The sequence below is a fragment of the Brachypodium distachyon genome, chromosome 3 (genome assembly GCF_000005505.3).
Source record: "Brachypodium distachyon strain Bd21 chromosome 3, Brachypodium_distachyon_v3.0, whole genome shotgun sequence".
Classification (NCBI taxonomy): Eukaryota; Viridiplantae; Streptophyta; class Magnoliopsida; order Poales; family Poaceae; genus Brachypodium; species Brachypodium distachyon.
The window spans coordinates 54,779,185-54,799,857 of record NC_016133.3 but is presented as its reverse complement, the minus strand read 5'-3'; the positions used below and the strand labels follow the sequence as shown (position 1 = coordinate 54,799,857).

At 41.5% G+C, this 20,673-nt stretch overlaps 2 protein-coding genes and 3 long non-coding RNA genes across 9 annotated transcripts; 1 reads left to right on the top strand and 4 right to left on the bottom strand.

Annotated features, from left to right (window-relative positions):
* Nucleotides 1-200: 200 nt before the first annotated feature.
* On the bottom strand, nt 201-3,594 carry LOC100833290 (F-box/FBD/LRR-repeat protein At3g14710). 3 transcript variants are annotated; one of them, XM_024461696.1, is made up of 6 exons: nt 3,452-3,594; nt 3,208-3,337; nt 2,205-2,586; nt 1,273-2,118; nt 1,047-1,190; nt 201-778 (listed from the first exon to the last, which is right to left on the bottom strand). In XM_024461696.1, the coding sequence occupies exons 3-6, from the start codon at nt 2,577-2,579 to the stop codon at nt 473-475; spliced, it is 1,671 nt and encodes a 556-aa protein (XP_024317464.1). In that variant the 5' UTR covers nt 2,580-2,586; nt 3,208-3,337; nt 3,452-3,594; the 3' UTR covers nt 201-472. The 3 variants fall into 3 exon arrangements, with proteins under 3 accessions (XP_024317464.1, XP_003572916.1, XP_024317463.1); XM_003572868.4 differs by lacking the exon at nt 3,208-3,337 and having other exon boundaries at nt 3,452-3,586; XM_024461695.1 differs by lacking the exons at nt 3,208-3,337; nt 3,452-3,594 and having other exon boundaries at nt 2,205-3,014.
* A 156-nt stretch (nt 3,595-3,750) lies between these two features.
* Nucleotides 3,751-4,576, top strand: LOC104583838. 2 transcript variants are annotated; one of them, XR_001407311.2, is made up of 3 exons: nt 3,751-3,889; nt 3,992-4,086; nt 4,268-4,576. It is a non-coding gene; the product is annotated as an uncharacterized LOC104583838 (long non-coding RNA). The 2 variants fall into 2 exon arrangements; XR_001407312.2 differs by having other exon boundaries at nt 4,172-4,576.
* A 1,940-nt stretch (nt 4,577-6,516) lies between these two features.
* LOC104583837 lies at nt 6,517-8,210 on the bottom strand. Of its 2 annotated transcripts, XR_002965065.1 has the most exons (4): nt 8,141-8,210; nt 7,856-8,048; nt 7,060-7,170; nt 6,517-6,535 (listed from the first exon to the last, which is right to left on the bottom strand). It is a non-coding gene; the product is annotated as an uncharacterized LOC104583837 (long non-coding RNA). The 2 variants fall into 2 exon arrangements; XR_731887.3 differs by lacking the exon at nt 6,517-6,535 and having other exon boundaries at nt 7,016-7,170.
* Nucleotides 8,211-10,725: 2,515 nt separating this feature from the next.
* On the bottom strand, nt 10,726-13,232 carry LOC112271743. The gene is made up of 2 exons (XR_002965066.1): nt 11,284-13,232; nt 10,726-11,209 (listed from the first exon to the last, which is right to left on the bottom strand). It is a non-coding gene; the product is annotated as an uncharacterized LOC112271743 (long non-coding RNA).
* A 3,833-nt stretch (nt 13,233-17,065) lies between these two features.
* LOC100832667 lies at nt 17,066-19,810 on the bottom strand. The gene is made up of 2 exons (XM_024461474.1): nt 18,734-19,810; nt 17,066-17,170 (listed from the first exon to the last, which is right to left on the bottom strand). Exons 1-2 carry the CDS (start codon nt 19,808-19,810, stop codon nt 17,066-17,068), a joined length of 1,182 nt encoding a protein of 393 aa, XP_024317242.1.
* Between the last annotated feature and the right edge of the window lie 863 nt (nt 19,811-20,673).

The following is a 20,673-nucleotide window of genomic DNA, read 5'->3' as shown; positions in this document are numbered from 1 at the left end:
TTGGTTTTAAGAGCACTGGTTGTGTTGAATTTATCAAATTAGATTAATTTAGATCATAACACGATGTTGATGTCACCTAATTTGTTTATCTGACAGCATGTCACATAATTTGTTTGTTCTGCATGCAGCTGCTCATCGTGTTGCATATGAAAACGATTTTTATTCATCTAGTATCCAGGGGACCTAAACATCACATGCCCTAAGAACCAGTAGAAACTTGCATATACAGCAACCCCTTATATTTTACAGCTACCACAATGATATATGTACGAGAATCAAGCTGCCTTTGGATTAGGATCCAGCTTTTCTAACCAACCGTTGAATTTCACTGTATGATTGATCAACAACCAACTTTTTTCTACTTCCTTACCAATTTCTCTACAGCGGATTATAAAATAAATTCACCATTAGCACAGCTAAACAACCCCAACCGAGCCTCAATAATTGTACATCTACCTCGCTTAAATCCTGATTAAAGTAATCTCAGAGAGCACTTGGGAGAGATCTTTCCTTGCAGACATCTTCTCGCGGTTCGATGAGCTGAATCCACAAATCTCGTTCTGTCAGCATCTTTCACATACTCCAGCAGTGGACGCCAACTATCTAGAGTTAAAAATTCCAAGGAAGGGGCATTTTCTACTACGTGTGAAAGAAATTCAAGCTGGCCTCTCGATCCTTGGAATGCTTTCATGCATACATTCTTCAGATATTTATAAGGACGCTCCCGACGTGTCTTCGTAGGCACGTGTTCCGTGTATAGTAAAGGATCAACATTAAACTGCAAGTTGGAATAAGAAACCTAAGATACAATTTTCAAAGACTAAGCAGGAGTGCTGAAGAAAGGAAAAAACCACAGAAGTGCTACCCTACAAAACTGAAGTTAGCTGTTTATAAAAGTGAGCATACAACATGTGACATGGCACAATTTCAGCTGGCTCATTTGTTACATCCAAATTATGAAATAGAAATGCGTGATTTGTTGCTGACTTGGAAGAGTACAGATGCAGTAACATTGGAAAGTGTACATAGATCATAAGAATACTTACAGTTATCTCAAAATTTTCGATGAAAGGAGCAGACATCATGAAGGAGACCAAACTTAGGGTGTCAACCTCGTTTTCAAATAGTAGCAACAATTTTAAATGCCTCAGCTGAGAAAACTTGCATCGGGTATGCACCAGGTAGGGCATCTGAAAGATAGACAATCAGTGGCAATGATGGATAAATGTAAGACATAATGAATCATAAGTTAGGGATGATCAACTAACAAACCTCCGTTGATTTACAGAAAGTATCAAAAATCAGATTTTGAACATGTGTAAACACATTAACAAGTTGGGTGGTAGCATCCTCAAGAGTAGCTTTAGAAAAACAAATATCTGCATTTTCCAGTCTTGATGATTTACCGAGGTCAATGCATACCGGCGTTCCCTTGTATATAAAAGTTGTGAGTTGCACACCACGCAATACAATCTTCGTTATTCCGCAGAATGAAATATTCAAGTATAGCAGGTGAGGCAGTGGACCGTTAACCTTTAGTTCATCCTCGAGGTGACATCTAACAATGCTTAGATTACAGCAATTTGACAACATCTCTTCAAGATCCTTTCTACTGACATTCATTAAGTTCAGATCAAGCTTCCGTAGGTTGGGGAAACCACTGAAACCAATTGGTGGCTGAAGATGTCCAAAGCTAAGATGAATTTCTTGTAGACGGGATATACTTCCACTATCTAAAAGTTTGAATGGAAATAAGTACCGATCATCACGACCTTGGAAATCTTCTGGTGCTAAATCTAAAGTTAGGAACTTTGTCCGTGATGATACCATGAAGTTAACCCAGTTATCAAGATGAATAACCAGCATGGTGTCAAAATCAACTTTGATCGCAAGCTCGTCAACAACACTGACATGGCACTGTGCCAAGACCGCATCAACATTGTCGATGAACTTTCGAAAATATTGGTGTTTCATGCAGGTGTTTTTGCCATGCACTGTAATTCCATCAAAACTCAGTTTCGGACGAACTGTCCACAAGAATCTCCATTTCCTTGATACCGTACTCGTCCTTGCGGCCTTATCCAGAGGCAATGTAGACAAAATGATACATAGCACGTCCTGCAGCAAATATACATATAGTAGCACACCAATTAAAATAAGCAATTTCAAATAATGGGAAGGCGGTATAATAAATTTTAACATACCTCTGGAAGCTTTTCCAATGGGTCATTTGATATTCTATTTTCATGCATTAGTTTTTGGCAGATGTAGTCAGATATAACTCCACAAATCAGAATGCTATACAGTTTAAATTGATCATCCGGTGTCCCCTCCTCATAGACTTGTCTGCGACGTGCTGACATTGCTATGCAAATTAGAATGCTTAAAAGTTGAAATTGACTGTCGGCTATTCCCTTTTGATAGCTTGCTTTACATCTGGCACGGTTTAATATAGCCCTGAATACCAGAATGTGCAACGGTTCAAATAGATTATCTGATATTCTGCCTTGGTGGCATTTCTTTTGATGGCAATGTTCCAGTGTAGTTGCTCCAAGCATGAGATTCAGAATGTTTCCCATTCTGATGCTGCAATGAGACAACAGAACTGATGGAATAAGAGGTAGGTCTATATCATCAAGCAGGGTATACCAAAACTCAAACTTCCCCCCTTTATTCGAACTAAGATCTCCTTGCTGGTTTCGGGGTATTTGATATATTACCCCATCTTGCTCCCGCAATAGTGTGTGTGTCATAGAGTAACTTTTATTAACAAGCCCACTAATCTAATTAATTTTATCTGTGGATTTCTTTTCGCCCCTGCCCACAATCAATCAGAAGGGAGAAAGGTTCTGGATCAATCTATCTCTTCTGTTTGTGCACTTTCCGCCGACTCTCCCTCTTGATCTCTCCCCCTGTTGTTTGTTCTCCTCCTCCAAGCGACCGATTTCCCCCCCTCCCCTCCCAGTTTCTCCGGAACGAGCCCCAACTAGTGAATTGATCTTTAGCAACGTTATGACACCAGGTGAATAAAGAATTACCGTCAAGTCAAGCATGCCACTTAAAATCTTAATATTCTGCATCATATAAGAATAAAATAAATGAAACCATATACTAATCCTGACACTCAAAGAACAAACATGAACAAGTATCAAAATGCCCACTGGAGTAATAATGATGCAATTACCAAAATAAAATAAAAATCCAGACCTAGAGGCAGATTCTGTTAGTCCTTAGTTTACTCAGATGCCATATCTTGTCGCCAAGTACGAATTATTGCTGAACATCTAAGGCAATGGTCGTTGAAAAAGAAAACATCCTGCTGTTTCATGGTTTGTCACTGTATGAAACAGTCAGCTCAATGATTTTATCCTAGTAAGTATCCACTAAAAGAAAGGAGAACAAATATCCCCAAGATGAAACAACCGAGCCCAATGAGCCTAGGGTTCCTTACCAGCAATCCGAAGAAGAGACCAATCCGCGCAACGGCGCAAAGTTGAGGCCCGTCGCCGCCGGCACAGCCAATTGCAAGTCAGAACAGAGACGGGCGATTCGGCTAGAGCGGGGAAGAACATTGGGGGCGAGGAAATTTAAGAATCCGGCTAGTGCCGGTGAAGAACGGAGTCGGCTTTACGTTTCAGATCAGGTCGCGTCGAGTCCCAGGGCGAGGCTCCCAGCCCGGACCGGATGCCACGACGGGGGATGGGCCTCGCGGGCCTACTTAACCCAGCTTACCTGTTGGGCCGCTTCTTGTCTGATGAAGCCGAGCGTCGTTCGGGTGGCGGCGGCGGCGGGTGGGCGAGACGGGGCAGCACCGGCGATGCTGGTATGAGGTCGACCGCTCCCAGCGTCTACGTCTCCCGCTCCGGCGACAAGCCCCTACGTCCGAATGGTAAGGCGTCGTTGCTCCCGCTTCACTCGTGTATAAACCCTAACATTCGTCTAGAATCTGGATGCGTCGCTTCTCATTGTTCATCTTGCCCGCGTGTGTCAGGGTCCTGCTCTGATCTAGCGAGATTTCGCAAGGGACTGAAAGGGGGTAGCTAGAGAATTGAGCAGGAGAGGGAGCAGACAGAGAAAACGAGAGAGGTAGGAGGTGGTGAATTAGATTCAGACTTTAGGGAGTCTCCGAGATTCAGACTTTTAATCTCCACATTCCTTTCGTTTTATGCAGTAGCGAGGTACATACATAGCGCATTGTATCGAATCTGCCTTCATTAAGGTGGGATACGTTTTAACTCCAGGGATGACTGATTTTTGCCTCATATAGCTTTTCAGTTCCTGAAAGCACATCCGACGTGATGCTGTACATTATATGCATGGAGCTGAAGAAGCTTCTGGGGAGTTCAGTTGGTTTGCCTCGTCGCTTAATATTTGGAGAACTCTTCTTATCTTAGCGTTGGTCTTTGAGATTAATGCTTCATTTCCAAACTGTTAAATGCTGCCCCCATTTGATTGGGGAGTTTGATACCACAAAGGACCACGTGTTGAGCTGTAAACACAATTTGTTTCAACAACATTTCTTGTTTGTGTGAGATACTCCAGTGATGACTTATTTTGACTCCTATATCGCTTCCAATTCCTGAAAGCACATCTATGGGATGTTGCGCATTATGTGGAGCAAAAGGGACATCTGAGGAGTTTAATTCGTTTTTTCTTGCTTAATGTTTGATTTATTTTTTTTGTTTCAGTGTTATTTGTCGTGACTTGTGTTCAGTTCTCAAACTATGTCAATCTGCTGACAATTGGTTGAATTTGATACCACAAGTGAACATGCGTAGAGCTTCAAATGATTTCCTTTTGAAGATTTCTGGTTTGAAATGGCAGTGTCCTGAATTTGCTATATGTAGATCAGAAGGGACATCTGAGGAGTTTAATTCGTCTTTTTCTTGATTAATCTTTGGAAAACACCTTTTTTTTTTCCGGTGTTCTTCGTTGAGACTTCTGTTCTATTCTCACAATTGGTTGAATTCCATACCAGAACGGAACATGTGTTGAGCTTTAAATGTTTCCTTTTCTCAAGATCTCTTGTTTGAAATGGTGCAATGTGCCAAATATGCTTCTTTAAAGCATGGGATACTCCAGTGATGACTTACTTCGCCTCATATATCGTTCCAATTCCTGAAAGCACATCTATGGGATGCTGCGCATTATGTGGAGCAAAAGGGACATCTGAGGAGTTTAATTCGTTTTTTCTTGCTTAATGTTTGATCGTGACTCGCGTTTGGTTCTCAAACTATTTCAAGTTGCTGACAATTGGTTGAATTTGATATCACAAGTGAACATGCATGGAGCTTCAAACGATTTCCTTTTCAAGATTTCTGGTTTGAAATGGCACAATGTCCTGAACTTGCTTTCTTAAAGCGTGGGATACTCCAGTGATGACTTATTTCGCCTCCTATGTCGTTCCAATTCCTGAAAGCACGTCTATTGCATGCTGCACGTTATGTAGATCAGAAGGGACATCTGAGGAGTTCAATTCGTATTTTTCTTGATTAATCTTTGGAAACGACCTTTTTTTTCCAGTGTTCTTCGTTGAGACTTCTGTTATATTCTCACAATTGGTTGAATTTCATACCACAAGGGAACATGTGTTGAGCTTTAAATGTTTCCTTTTTCAAGATCTCTTGTTTGAAATGGTGCAATGTGCCAAATATGCTTCTTTAAAGCATGGGATACTCCAGTAACGACTTATTTTGCCTCATATATCGTTCCAAATTCCTGAAAGCACATCTATTGAATGCTGCACATTATGTAGATCAGAAGGGACATCTGAGGAGTTTATCTCAGTGCTCTTTTTTGAGATCATGGTCTGATTCTCGATCTATTTCAAGCTGTGGATGCTTGGTCGAATTTGATACCACACGCAAACATGTGGGGCTGGGGCAGAGGAGTGGTGAGAATGGCATAGTAGTAGTTGATGTACAACTTGAGGGCTGCGAGATCGGCCATCGTCAGCTCCATGCAAGACAGCCGTAGCAAATTCAGAAGAAGAAGAAATGTTAAGTGTCATCAGTGAAGCATAATTGATATCTTCTTGTTAGGTAGTTTAATTGATATCTAATCTCGCTGTGTAGAGTGAGGAACCTGGTGGGTAGGAATGGGGAGGGAAGGCTGGGGGCTGAAGCGCCTGCTGCTGCTGCTGCTGCTGCTGTTCCTTGGGTTTCGGTTCACATTGTTTTTGCAGAACTGGTTTGGACTTGATACGTTGTTGTTGAGATTGAGGCTGCTGCTTGCTTCCGAGGAACCGATGCACGAATTCACGTTTCGAGGAACCGACATAAACCTTGAGGACTCGTAGATCAGCCGCCATCAGCTCCACACAGGACAGCCCTGCCAAAATTGGGAGAAATGTGGCCAGCAACACGGCAATGCAAGCTTAACCGAGATGTGCTATCGCCGCCCGGTGAGCAACCTGGCGTGTAGGCTGGGGGAGGAGACCCAGGGACTCGACGAGCCGGCGCTTCCACCTCACTCCACGAGATATCGCATCATCACTAGCAGATAGAAGATCATCAATTCTGTGCCACGAGATCTCCTGCCAAATTCACATAAAGCAGTGGTTCTTCTTTCACTTATTTAAGCCAAAAAAGTTCAAAACGGAAAAGGAGCAGTAAAGCAGAGGCATGAACAAATCTCAAGCACGCACTAACATTAGTGAACTCAAAGCTATATCCAATAGTATAGGTGATAATAACAAGATTTGCAAGCAGTTTAGTATGTGGCAGCAATATTCAAACTAAACAAGAACAACCTATATCCGGTCAGTGGTAACAACAATAATAGCATGTCACTAACACGTTCCACTTCTCAGCTGCGATGCAATGTCACAGGGCATTATTTATGATCTGTTAAGAAAGGAGAAGCTATCACACACTAAACATGTAAGTTCTTTGGATCAATTCACCATGCCATACAAATACCATATCTTCAAAACCTGGACTTAATATAATCATGTGGGATAAAAATGTGTTTCACCCAAAAAGAAAAGATGAGAAAAAACTCTGAAAAATTACATACACTGATCTCTTTCTTAGTTTGAGGTGCAAACACTGTATCTACCTTAACGCCCGTAATAATATAGAGACGAACTCTCTGTTGTCCAATTGAAACTTCAATGTGGTCATCCATTTTCAAAAGCTTAGAAACATCACACCCAGTTTCCTCCAGAACCTGCATCATTTTGCAAATAAATGCCACTTAGGGAAGATCAGTTATGTAATGAACAGGTAAAATATGGCCAGGACAAGCTCCAAACTGGACAGAAGATAAAGTGATAAACCATGATCACCTGCAGATCTTGAAGTGATTTATGCAGAGAACTAATTTGCAACAACACGGCAAACTGATGCTAAATTGTACTCCCTCCGTCCCATATTAAGTGTCTCAAATTTATCCAAATATGGATGTATCTGTCCCTACAAAGCGTCTAGATACATGTAATATTTGGACACTTAATATGGGACGGAGGGAGTACCATTTTACGAAAGTAGGGTGGAAAAGTAGGGAGCTTGACACTCCCATGTAGCAAAGAACACATTAAGAATACAATACATTGATCAAGCATGGTACCCTTTACTTTCATTGTGAAAAATGATACAAATTAAAGATTCACATTGTGATAAACAATGAAAAGATTCAAACGTTTACTGAAGAATGGGAAGTGTAGGGATGCCATAGAATATCTAGAGCTTTGGAACTTAAATCGTGGAAAACTAATCTGTAAACACAAGGACTTTATGTTCAGCAAACCAAACGATGACTGTGCAGCAATCTAACAACATTAGTGCCTTGCTGCAAGTGCAATATGCTTGACAGAAACTGCAAATCACAACATGGATGAAGCCCAGAAGTTTACTTCTCTAACTGCACATGTATGATCTTCTTATCTTTGCTCCTCTTTACACGGGGGAAGCTCCAGCTAGAGGGACTTTAGGGAGGGGTTGTGCTCGACCGAGTTGTCCTCGTAGAACCAGTGCGCCTGCTCCAGCAGGAACAGGATCCGCTCGAACGACTCCAAATCCTCCTTGGGCACGTTCAGCACGAACCGGCTGCAAGGGGATTGGATTGGATTCTCGATTCGGTCCGGGGTTGCATGAACTTGCGGAGAGAGATGGGATCGGAGGGGGTTAGGGCTACGCACCTGCAGAGATCGTCGAGCAGCTCCTGCGGCGGCAGCTGCCCCCTCGACTTGTATTTTTTTAATTTTATGGTCTTACTTTGAAATTGTGTTATTTAAACTTCTTTCACGCATGTAGCTAAATTAAAATGCAGCATCAAGCATGGAACACCCTGCACGTGGTGGTCATCCTGAAAGATATACTATTCCATTCATATATTTATATTATGGAAGATCTATATTTGGATGCACCTCGTGAGGACACGCCATTTGAGATAAGTTTTTCTTTCTTCTTTTGTTTCTGTAGACGTGTTCTAGCCAATATGTTTGCAAATTTCTTTATGTTCGCTTTTCCATCTGATCTTGGACAAGACCTACTTGAGCAATGATCCCTCAAATAGCTTGCCCAATTTCATCAACAGAATAGCTTACAGTTCAATTCGGTAGCTTCCCAGCTTTGAGGTTGTACTTCCGGCTTTGCTTGTCTCCTTGTTATTGCAAATAGAGCATCTGAAAAAAATATTGCAGACATCCCCCATCTGCTATCTGGTGGGAAATATTTTTCAGTTTCTGAATTTTGACTGGCGATTATTTTAGCCTCTTTACTGGAATTTGTAAACATTGCAATGTCAAGGTTACATTTTTAGTAAAACAGTATCAGTTCCAAGGTAACATGAATGATATGTATGATGTCCAAGCATAAAAAAAAATATTAGTTCCGATTCATTTAATAAATTGGGTTAGGTTCCAGTTCATACTACCTTTGTTGTGTTTCGAACCTGAATACATTTTAGCGTTACTGTCTCCAAACCTGTAATAATTACATCGTTCTAGAGCTTTTTACGAAGTAAACTCAAGATAATGATACGTTGAAATTCAACTGATATGTAAATTGCCACAGTACACTTTCCATTACTCACTCACGTTCTACAAACTTCCGATTTGTGTTTTGTGTTGATGCTGAGCGTGCACCGTGCAGTCCTGCATTTCTGCAGTTTCCTCTATTTACTTGCATGCGATTTTATTTTAGGTTTTGTCTAAGGTTGAACTATTACTTTTGAACCCAGTTTGTGAGTTCTTTGCTTCATTTGAAATTTGACTCTTCGGCCATAACTATTTGGTTTATCTGGGGAATTTTCCCATGCACCTGGAACTCAAGGGTTTACAAGTGAATTTATTGAGTCCTGGTGTGTGCGACAACTGCAATGCTTGACATATATCAAGCCATTCATGGCCTGCCTACAGAGCAAGAAGCACAATCCATCTTGTAAGTTTGGTGCCACTTGCAGGCAAACTATTACGTTCCTCGCATTCCTTGCGACCTTTGATGTTGTCCTTGCATGATATGCATTTTTCAGTAAAATGTTTAGTCTGCAATATAATTGGGTAGTGATCTTCAGAATATAACAAGCCAACGGTGATAGCCTGGAACCTGTTTCTTTTTTCGTAACCACTCTGTTTCTTTTCCCATGTTAGATATGCCATGTTACGAGAATTTATACCTTGCATGCAGTTGGGTAAGAAAAAGAAAGGCTAATTGTTCATTGTTCTGTCATATGTTTTAGATCAAATGGTACGGTTATGTCTTGGTTGCATGGAGATCTACTCCTTGGTAGAATTTTCTAATTTCATACAACTTAATGGACAAATGTGTATATCTATTGAGGTAGATTGGATGCTAGACATGGGTTTTGAACCTGAGATTAAGAAAATCGTTTCTCAGGTACACACAGCTTGTTGCATTTTCTAATGAGGATCCTTGTTTGCATGCAAATTATTTTCCATATACGCATGGAATTTGTTAAATTATATCATGTTCTGAGTACTGACAATAATTTTTCTTGTTCCACACAATTGGCTCTTTCGGAAGAAGTACAATATTGGTTCATTTGAGTTGTTCAATAAGACCGGGCTCCTCTGTGGATTACAGCCTCAATGGGCGATCGCTGTTAGAGTACAGTTTTTCAACAGGGCCAACTGTATGTTCTCACTTCTGCCGCTCAACTTTCAGTTAATGAAGCCATGCTTCCTATCGTCCGCGTTAGATTTATGCAAAATGTTTCTTTGAGTATTTAATAAATACGCTTCCTTTATGATATTTACGATTTTTCTACTAGAGTGGATGCCCTGTCAGCACCCCACTTAATAACTTACCAATTGTATGTCCCAATTCAACTGATTCTGTCATGGAACCATATGGCAACACTAACTTTCTCTTATATTTTCTTGTATGTTTTGCCTAACGTTCTAACGGAGTACTACTATTTTGTTCCTTACTTTCTATTACTAGCTAAATGTACGTGCGTTGCTACGAATAAATTAGATTGCCATAACATGTGTGCATCTTGTTATTGTGTTTTCTTGGGCTTTGCTCCCGCACACTGGCTCCTTCACTTCTCCGCTAAGTAAGTTGGTTCATCTCTCAGATTATTTTTTCCTGTAGCTGGACCGAGACAGCAGCCTGGTACTTCCCAGTTTGCAAGATTTGATGGTGCCACTCAAAAATCTATTGCTGCATTTAAAATCCTACCCTTTTTTTTCTCGATAGACATAGATTTATTCATGGAGTTCTAGACCATGCTGCTGCATTAAATTAATTACGGATCAAATTTTGTAGACAAAGAAGAATGTTGTTGCCTCGAATATAATGCCTTCACAAGTTGTTTTCCCTCTTAAGAATTAAGGAATAGGAACTACTTTGATCAGAGCGTTGGCCGCCTCCAGCCTGCTGCTTTTCTATTTACTTCACCATGGATACCTTGATGCTTCCATGAATGAGTAGCATGGGTTCAATTTTTGAACTGATGTCTAACATTTGGAGCTGGGGAGAAATCTGACTTGCCTGTGTCAATTCTACCTTTGCACTAGGATCTGCTCTGTCGCAGTAGGTCAGACAATGTCTGAGAGTTGGAGAAAAGCTTTAATTTTTTGTCTTTACAGACAACATGCATCACAAAGTCGCAATGACATGTTTATGGCTTTGACTTCTTTATGGTTCCAACACAACCAGCCAGGAATAGTTTGAAGACGATGACCTTGATGATGCATCCATAAAAGAAATGCATACACGATCTTCTGTTTGCGAGGATGCAACTGCAAAGGTCCAACACAATCAGCAGAGTAGTTTGAAGATGATGACCTTGAAGATGCAATTGTAAAGGAACTACCTGCAAAATCTTCTGTTTGTGAGGATGCAACTGTCAAGGAAGTCCATGTGTGAAAATTTATTGAACTCATGCAATAGTTCAATTTTCAATCTGTTGTTCAATTTTACATTATATTCTAAATTGTCTTCTGCCCTTTCTGTTGGTTTCATGTCATGATCGGTTTTTTTTGCTCCACTTGTACAATTGTGTGTTGTGTCCTGAATGAAGCACTTCGTGGTCTTTGATGTCTTTTGGCAGTTCCAAGTAATTCTTTTTGATGACTTACAACTGAAAAAACGTTGCACATGAAAAGTACTTCGAATTGGCTTTATTCGGTGAGCCCCACTAGCTTCCAGAATCCAGATCACCATTACGTATTCACCGTCTGCCTAATTTCATACAAACAGAAGATTTTGCAGGTAGTTCCTTTACAATTGCATCCTCACAAACAGGTATATAGAAATTAACGCCATGGTTGCTGTTAGAATTATATTTAGCACATGTTAAATATGTAGGAATCCATGTTTAAGGGACAAGTGCCTTCCCTTTCTCTCGAATATGTAACTGTTATCCTTTGGTGGCATCTCTTCCAATAGACACCTTTTGGTGGCATCCCTTGTAATCCCTTGTAATCCTTTATATACAATGAGCATCAATAAAGAACACACACTTGAATCATTTGCTTAGTCTCAATCTCGTTTACTCTAAGCATCATCAAGATCAGAAGAAGAAATCGATCTTTTGGATGATCAGAACAAGCACACGCATGCTTGTACAGGAAACAGAAATTGATCTAGACGATTGATTTATCTAATCAAACATTCCATCTGCCTATTTTTCGTTTTCTCCTATGCTATTGATGAACTGATTAATCACAATTTGATTTTATGCATTCCCAATGAAATTCAGAAAAGATAGATCAGAAGCAACCGATCTCTGAATCAATCAAGCCAGCGAAGATATCTACACCTGAAGGACAAACATGCATCGATGGATTGGAAGAACAATCATGATGCTGCTTCCTGCATACATGCGATCATATTGATTAATTTCTTCACGACAACTAACGAATTAATCATTGCATTACTTCGTGCCTAGCAATCGGAACGGACAGCCAAAATTAAGAACAGAGAAGAAGCCGAAGAAACCGATCTCAGGAAATCGATTGTAGTATGAATAGAACTCATGCTTTTACAGGAAGTAAAAATCAATCTGCACGATTGATTCCTCTAATCAAGCCTTCCCTCTAATTATATTTATGTACTAATTGATTGATGTTCTAATCACAATCCCTCTACGAACTATATCAAATCATAACAAAGAGAAGAAGATCAAGAGGAAGAACACAGAAGAGGAAGAAACCGATCTCAGGAAATCTTTGAAAATCGATGGGATCAATCAAATCAGAGAATATCAAGAAATCATAACGGTGAGTAAGTAAGAAATCAAGTTGTTTCTCACTGTTTTCTCCCGATCTGTGGTTACTTGTAGCCATGAAGGCTACCTTTTGCTTCTGCGCCCCTACATCTTCGTCGTTTTCAGTCGTCGTCGACGCACATGGTACACCAACGGCCATGCCGTCTTCGGGGGCGGCACAGCCGTCGCCTGACAACCTCCGTCCCAACTCGGCCCTCGGCACAGCCCCGCTCCACCAAGAGCAGGCGGCCGTAGGCCTCAATGCCAGCCTACGGGCGTCGCCCTCGGCGACCTCCCTTCACCAAGATTGGCGGCGACGAGCAGCCTCGCTCCTCGGTGCCTCGGCTCCACGCGGCCAACCAGCAGCGCCCGACGGCGCAACCTCCAGTGGCAGCACTCTGCCACAGCCTCCTCCCCGCGAAAACCTCAAGTGCGGCGTCCAATGGGTGGCGCACCATGGCGCGGTCCTTCCCGGCGCCTCAGTGGCGGCGATTTGGGGATTTCTCATCGCAGAGCACGGGACGGATGGGGATTTCTATCCCTTGGATTTTCTATTGATTCCTCGGACTTTATCATAATTCTGCCAACATCCGTTCATTTTCTGTACTAGGACCTCAGGCTTACAAGTTTGCAAACAGAATCCGGTTTATACGGATAATTGCAAACAAGTCCAACTAATAGTACTGTAGATACACTACTTACTTATCATGTTTTGGATATCATGTCATGTTTACTTCTATTTTTATTTACATCTCCATGCATCGTTCTGTTGAGTTTTAAATTCCAAAATACGTATGAATGTAAATGTTTTCATGTTCAAATGTATTTGTTTTTAGCAATTCGTGCAACATGAATGTTGGTACAATAACAATATTATCCGCTTATATTAAGCCCATGATGTTTATAAGCTCAATTGGCTTAATTAATTATGTATTTTGCAATTTGAAAGACGATTACCTCAGATTTATATTTGGGATCACAAGTTACTACAGACTTTCAATAACGGTAAAATGCTAAATGGTGTTGAATGTTCCGTGGAAACATACACCTTATTGAAAGCAGCGAATTTCTCGCGTACTACTGAGAGGTCTACGTTATGTCAGAAATTGACACAATGACTACCTTCAATGTGCTCTTCCTAATATTTAAATTAAACATAACACAAGGTAGTATAGACTTTCACTAACGGTAAAATGCTAAATAGCGTTGAATGTTCCGTGGGAACATACACCTTAATGAAAGCAGCGAATTTTTCGCGTATTACTGAGAGATCTAAATCACTTTTTAGTGATAACCTTCACAGATTTGGGATCTATCTGAGGAATAACTGTATTTTCCGTCACTTACAAATACCTCAAGTCCCTGTCAGGGGGAGTTATTTATGGCCAGTACACTGCCTATATCACCAAGGAGCATTTCCAGGCATTAGGGGGAGATTTCAAGTACCAGAAAGAATGCCAGGAAATCAATAAGAATGTCTAGCACATTTTCTCCTCAAATCCACGTACTCAAGGATCTGAACCTCAAGTTTAGAAAATCATTCATTTGCAACACATTGCAAATAATCTGCCATACTCATTTACTGACTACAAAGGTATCATTAAATTCTCTAATCATGCCACTAATGTGCCTGAAAGAGTGGATGTACCAATTAAAAAACCACTCAACTCTCCATCATGAGGGGGAGAAGTACGGCCACAGTACATGATTTAGCTTCTCGCAAGCAACAAAGGAAAGTTCTGAGTATACTCTAAAAAAATAGTAAATGCAATTCAACTTCACGTTGATAGATACCAAATGGGTAGTATACGCCCAGTGGAAGGCAAACCTCCACAAATCCAGCTCAATAGTGCACACAACGACTGGGACATCGGAATATCTAGACTTGACCGCATTGGGAAACTGCGAATAGTCATCCTGGGTACATAATCATCTATAAGATGATATCACGTGTGTCTGATCTACACACTAAACCATGCACAAGTATCTAGATTTTGGAGAATTATCGAAAAACTACAAAATTGTCGACATACATTTCTGTGCTATAATTGCAAACAACCTCCCAAATGATCCTGGTCCAAAGACCATGGCCATGGCATAGTGTGTAAACATTCGGACTGGATTCAATCGAAGGATGCAATGCAAGCAGAATCTGCTTCGCTCAATAAAAGGAAAGTATCAGCGAAAGTAATACCTACACCAATTTCTTCCGAAACCGGAATGAAAATAACGAGGTGGTGAGACTCAAAAGCGAAGCTTGTAGCACAAGGGTTCACGCAGATACTTGAAACCAATTCTCCATATATGTGTGGAATCATTTTCCGATAACATATTTCAATTGCAATTCTAAATCATCTGTTTATGCAACTGATAGACGTCGTGACAAAAATGTCTTTATGAGTCACTTAATTTGGACATACAGGTTCCTCAAGGAATCCCAATTTCCGAATACACATGAAAGGGGCAACATGTATAGTGTAAAACCTTAATAAGTCAGTACATGGCTTATTAACATAGCCGGGACAATTGGTACAACCGACTAATGAGTTTCTTCCACTGAAGGACTACTCAAACAATGATGATTGTCCAACTGTATACATCAAGAAGTTTGATGAAACGTACAATCACCTAAAGACGGAATTTGAGATGAAGGATCCGGGTAAAACCAAATTTACTTGGGTTTAAAACTCGAACACCTTATCTCAGGTATTAAGGTACACCGAGCTACCTATATCCAGAAAGTGTTGGAAATTTTTAACATAAACAAATATTATCCATCGAATCTCTCATGGTTGTTCAATCTCTAGACGTAGAGAAAGATCCATTTAAACCATGAGAAGATGGACAAGAGATATCATAAATCCAATATCATCGGATAAACTGACTCTAACTACTTATTAGATCCCACAAAGTTAGATCAAATATGCTTCGTGTTCCTATACGGTGGGATAGCCATCCTAAGAAAGTTTTCAAAACTTCACTCCAAACTTCACCCTAGTGGCTACATCCACCAATCATTCTGGAATTACCACGGACATCACGCATATGTGTGCATGTTTTCACAGAATGATAAACCACATACAAAATTATGTGGTATTGGTTCCATTGAATCACTAACCATTATCTACAAAGACAATGCTGCTTGTGTTGCATGGATGCAAACAGGTTATATGAAGAGCAATATCACTATTTATATTGCCCCCATATTGTTTTATCCTCACGAACCTCAGGGGAAGTATCTTCCAGAGTTATAACCTATTCAAACATTATATTACACTCTTTTTCCCTTTATGAGTTTACTTTACGGTTCTCATCAAGGTTTTTAATGAGGAAATATCAACACAAGCATACATCCTATTTTCCCCATTGGGGTTTTTAAAGAAAGTATACAAGGCATACTGATGTCATATTTCTTAATTTTCCCCACCGGGGTTTTTGAAGGAAATATACAAGACATAATATTGTTCTCTAAACTCATGGTTTTTTTTTCTTTTATTTAAGGTTTTTCTCATATGAGTTATCATGGAGACAATAACCATTATATGTTGTAACATTTTCTCCTTATTTTCCCACTGGATTTTAAAGGAGTTTTAGCAACATATCATACACCATTCTCCTCATATTTTTCCCACAGGGTTTTTGGAAGAATCTTTATCAAGATGATCGCGAGGACAAGCATAGATTAGGGGGAGTGTTAGAATTATATTTAGCACATGTTAAATATGTAGAAATCCATGCTTAAGGGACACGTCCCTTCCCTCTCTCTCAAATATGTAATTGCCATCCTTTGGTGGCATCTCTTCCAATAGACACCTTTTGGTGGCATCTCTTCTAATTCTTTATATACTATGATCATCAATAAAGAACACACACTTGAATCATTTGCTTAGTCTCAATCTCGTTTACTCTCTATTCTCAACAGTTGCTTCGGCTTTCGAAGTCTCAATTAGATCGAAATTCCGGCTCATGTGGCGCGCCCAGCAACTATATCACTGAATCCAGTGGCATGTTCGAACTATATCATTGAATTCAGTGGCATGGTCACACGAACGTGGATAAATCACTTAAGTCTGCATTTGAGGATAACTCTGCTTGCTTTGCAAAGATGAAAAATAACTGAGTTCAAAAATGCTCATAGAAGCTGGAAGGAAAACTTATCCACGTCCAGTTCAAAAATGATAATGTCGCACTAAGCAATATTACTAGTCATCATGGTCGATGATGCTCAATAGTAACATTCATATATCGATAAGCTCTACATTCACAGGTAGGACCCAAAGTATGTCATCATCTTGAGGGATGGATAAAGATGTCTTGCACAAAAACCGTACTGCTTAGCACAAAAGTCACACTTCCAAAGTTCGACTGGTTCCGGTGCAACACCACTTTACGCGCGGTAACGAAATACCGGTGCGTAGAAGACAGAGCTATCAGTTGCTTGGCTTCCTCTTGTCTCGACTGTCTCTCCATCATCCTCCATGTTTTCTGTGTCCTTGGGACATCATAATCATAAAAATATGAGAGCAAAATTTCAGGTTCAGTAGTAGTTCATGCATACTGTTAACGAGTCACGACATCCAGGTTAACACAACATAAATAAATATGAATGGTTCTCGAATCTGTATACCTGCGGTTGATATAAGGTCACTGACACAATATCCCTGTACTATTCTAAGCCATTAGTTTTTCTGGCAAACTTTGATCAAGTTTAGAAAAAATTACCAACATCTACGACTCTAAATTAGTTTTGTTAAATCCATCATGATATATATTTTGTTAGAACACTTATTTGATATTCTATGAACCGTGAACCACAAAATGCTAACAGCAAAGCAAAGCATCTAAATCTTTTTCAAGCTCATATATGATGTCACCATCAAATTTATCCTCAATCCACATATCATAAAACGTTCTAATGTTTTGGCGGTAATAGAACTATCAAAAATAAGGAAATGTCGACTGGTTGAGGATGATAAGGTGGCTAAACTCACAAGGCATCACCGATGAGCATGATTGTTGAGATCAGTAGCCAAAATTGAAGGGCAGCCAATTTCAGCAAAAAATAGAAATGATGGAGGGATCCGAATAACCATAGGCCATGAGTTTGGATTACAAATTCCACAATTCCAGATTCCTGTATCCAAATGGTAGCTAAATGCAAGTATTGTGTGACCTAATCACCCCCGCCCATGACAAATAAGCAAAGTTGGGCAGTCACAAGTGCAGAACAAAGTGGTTGCTCTGCTCTATCTCAAAACTATCAACTATGGTGCACTACCAGTTGTTGCACAAACCCTACAGTGTGGAATAATACGACTTCTATATGTGAAGATTTTAGTACCATGTCCTGCAAATCAAACAACACAAAAGTATCTATTTTCTGCTCCTTAGAGAAAATGTATTCAATGCGGTGCTTAGATGTAATCTCAATGTGTTCTCTAAAGTTGACAACTCAAATGTATCCTTATGAATGCTAGACAAAAGAAGCAACCCCCAAAGCTGATATGCAACATATTGAGTGCATGAGTCAACAGAAAAGGATACCAAAACTAAGGAAATCAAGCAACATAATACAGATACCTACTTCTGAATACTGACGCATAATGTATATCTATCTTTAGGTGGCATTTTGGTAGACCACTAGTCTTCGGCAGGTGCATAAGCTGCCAGTGCATGGTTTATGCATGGCATGTCATATCTGCCTGATTTAGCTACCGCATTCTAGTCTGTTGGCAGTTCCAAAAAAACAAATGCAGAAGTTGTGGGCAAATTAAGTGAAGTTAGTAGTCTTAGCCTAACAGAATGGTACAAATAAACTTGAATGTTTATATCAAAACAGAACACCAATACACGTCAGTTCACATGCTAGTGCAAATATGTAAAAGATTTAATATCGTAGCAGTGGCATAAATATGAAAGCTAGCTATAGCCTAAACAAGTAAAAGAGAGCTATACTCCTCAGATGCTTACATGGAAAGGGCAGCAACCACAAGCATGTCAGATTCCAGGACATGAGATCGGCCCATTGATCGTTATTTTGAGTTTGTTCCTTCACTTTTAGATCCTTGAGCTCGGCGCCCTGGGACTGACAGGCAGTCAAGATTGCCTCAATGTTCTCGGTCTGAAAGGTAGTCAAGGTAAACTTGGCTTTGCTTCGACGAGAAGACCCCAACCTAATGGAACAAAAACTGCCTCTTCCCAGGGGGCATAAGATCGGTCGGGGTACCTTGCCCTCTGATGCGGGCACCAGGAACTTTTGGATTGATAGTGCGGGAGTGCTCACCGCTGCCACGGAGGTGGACGAGGGGATCTTGATGGACATGTGGAACACCAAGGCAGAGTGAGATGCAGGGACGCCATTGCTGGATACAGAACATGCGGCAAAAAGGTTGCCGCCAAGGGGCACAGCTTGGCCAACAAAAGGAAGGTTCTTGTTGTGGACCTTCTCCCACGTTTGGTTCGCCACATGAAAAGTGTAAGTGCCCACCTTTAGCTTTCGTTGCGGGGACATCAAGATGTAGGAGTCCACGACAGCATAGGATGTGACTGAAATTTTAGGTGGATTGCGAAATTGATAGGGGTTGAGGTACAGAGGGAAGAAGGGTGGCGACCGTAGGTGTTTCCAGGAGCCCCCGACCCCGCCGGTATCGAAGGAGGGGACACCACTCTTGAAGCTGAAGGACTCGAACCATGGCTGAAAGTCCAAGTCGGGCACCACATGGGGATGGCGTGAGCTGGCGTATACCTCGCTGTCGTGTGCGATGATGATGGGATAGTGCTTGGGGTGAAAGAACCGCGGGCCCTTGTACGTCTTCAGTGTGCTGGGGTCGAGGATGATGGTGCCTGCTTCGAGCCCGCCGCCAACGCCGACAATCCAGGAGCCGTGCTTCGAATGCGCAGCTACAAAGGACATGCCATGCGCCGGGCCAGGCAGCCCAGCAACGATGAAGCGGGCGTGCGGAGGCTCGTTGCGGTCGGCGGCGGCGTTGATCTTGAAAACGGAGTAGGTCGATTGCTTGTCCTCGTGCTCCGCCACAAGGTAAACCGGCTTAGCAAACTCAGTCGATGATCCCATCGTGTCGTCCTCCGGATCTGCGAGGTCGTCGCAATTGTTCTTTCGCTTGGGCGCCATCGAGGAAAGGGAAAGATAGGGTTTGGTTTGGTCATCTCGGTCTCCGCTCACCAAAGAGGAGGCGGCGGCTGAAGTTGGGGTGGGGGCGTCGCTTCTTCGGTTTGATCGATGCCCTAGTCTCCCCTTTCCAGTCCGGACTGGGCCTAATCGAGAGCCGAAAACAACCAACAACCAGAATAAAGCTATTGCGCGTTGGGCGTTGTAGTTCCGTCCGACGTTGGGCTCCCTTTATCGGCCCACGGGCCGTGTAGTCGTAATCCATGAGAAGGTTAAGACCCAGTTTGATTGTGTTTTAGGTGCTTCTAGCCTAGCCGCCAGGAGAGCTCCAGAGAAAATTACGCTGCCCCCGGCCCGCTGTCGCAGCGACCGTCCCTGCCACTCCCTCGGCCGCCTCGCGCTGCCCCCGCCACACTGCCAGGGGCAGCTTGGTGGTGCTATCCGGGGAGGATGTGGCTGAGATGGCGCATAGCTTGTCGTCCGCAGGGGTGGCGGCCCTTAATGTGGGTGTCAAAATTTTGTTCATCACGAGTGGCAATTTAATGGAAATGGATGAACATGGTTATTTTTGTTTGTTATGACATGGCAATTTGTGTTCAGTATGGTTGGTAATTTGTGTTTAGTATGAGCGGCATGAAAATATGATTTGTTTTGGTTGTTTTGAATGGAGAAGATGCGGGATGCGGTGGTGGGTGATAAAGTTTCACCGAAATGGATGTACATGGTAATTTGTGTTCATTCGGGGTGGCAATTTGTGATCACTAGGCGTTCGCAATTTTGTGTTTGGTTAGGTCTATATGTGAGGTCGTTTTTAGTGGTGGTGATAGTTCAAATCTGGAGTAGAGTAGATGCGAGATGCGGTATAT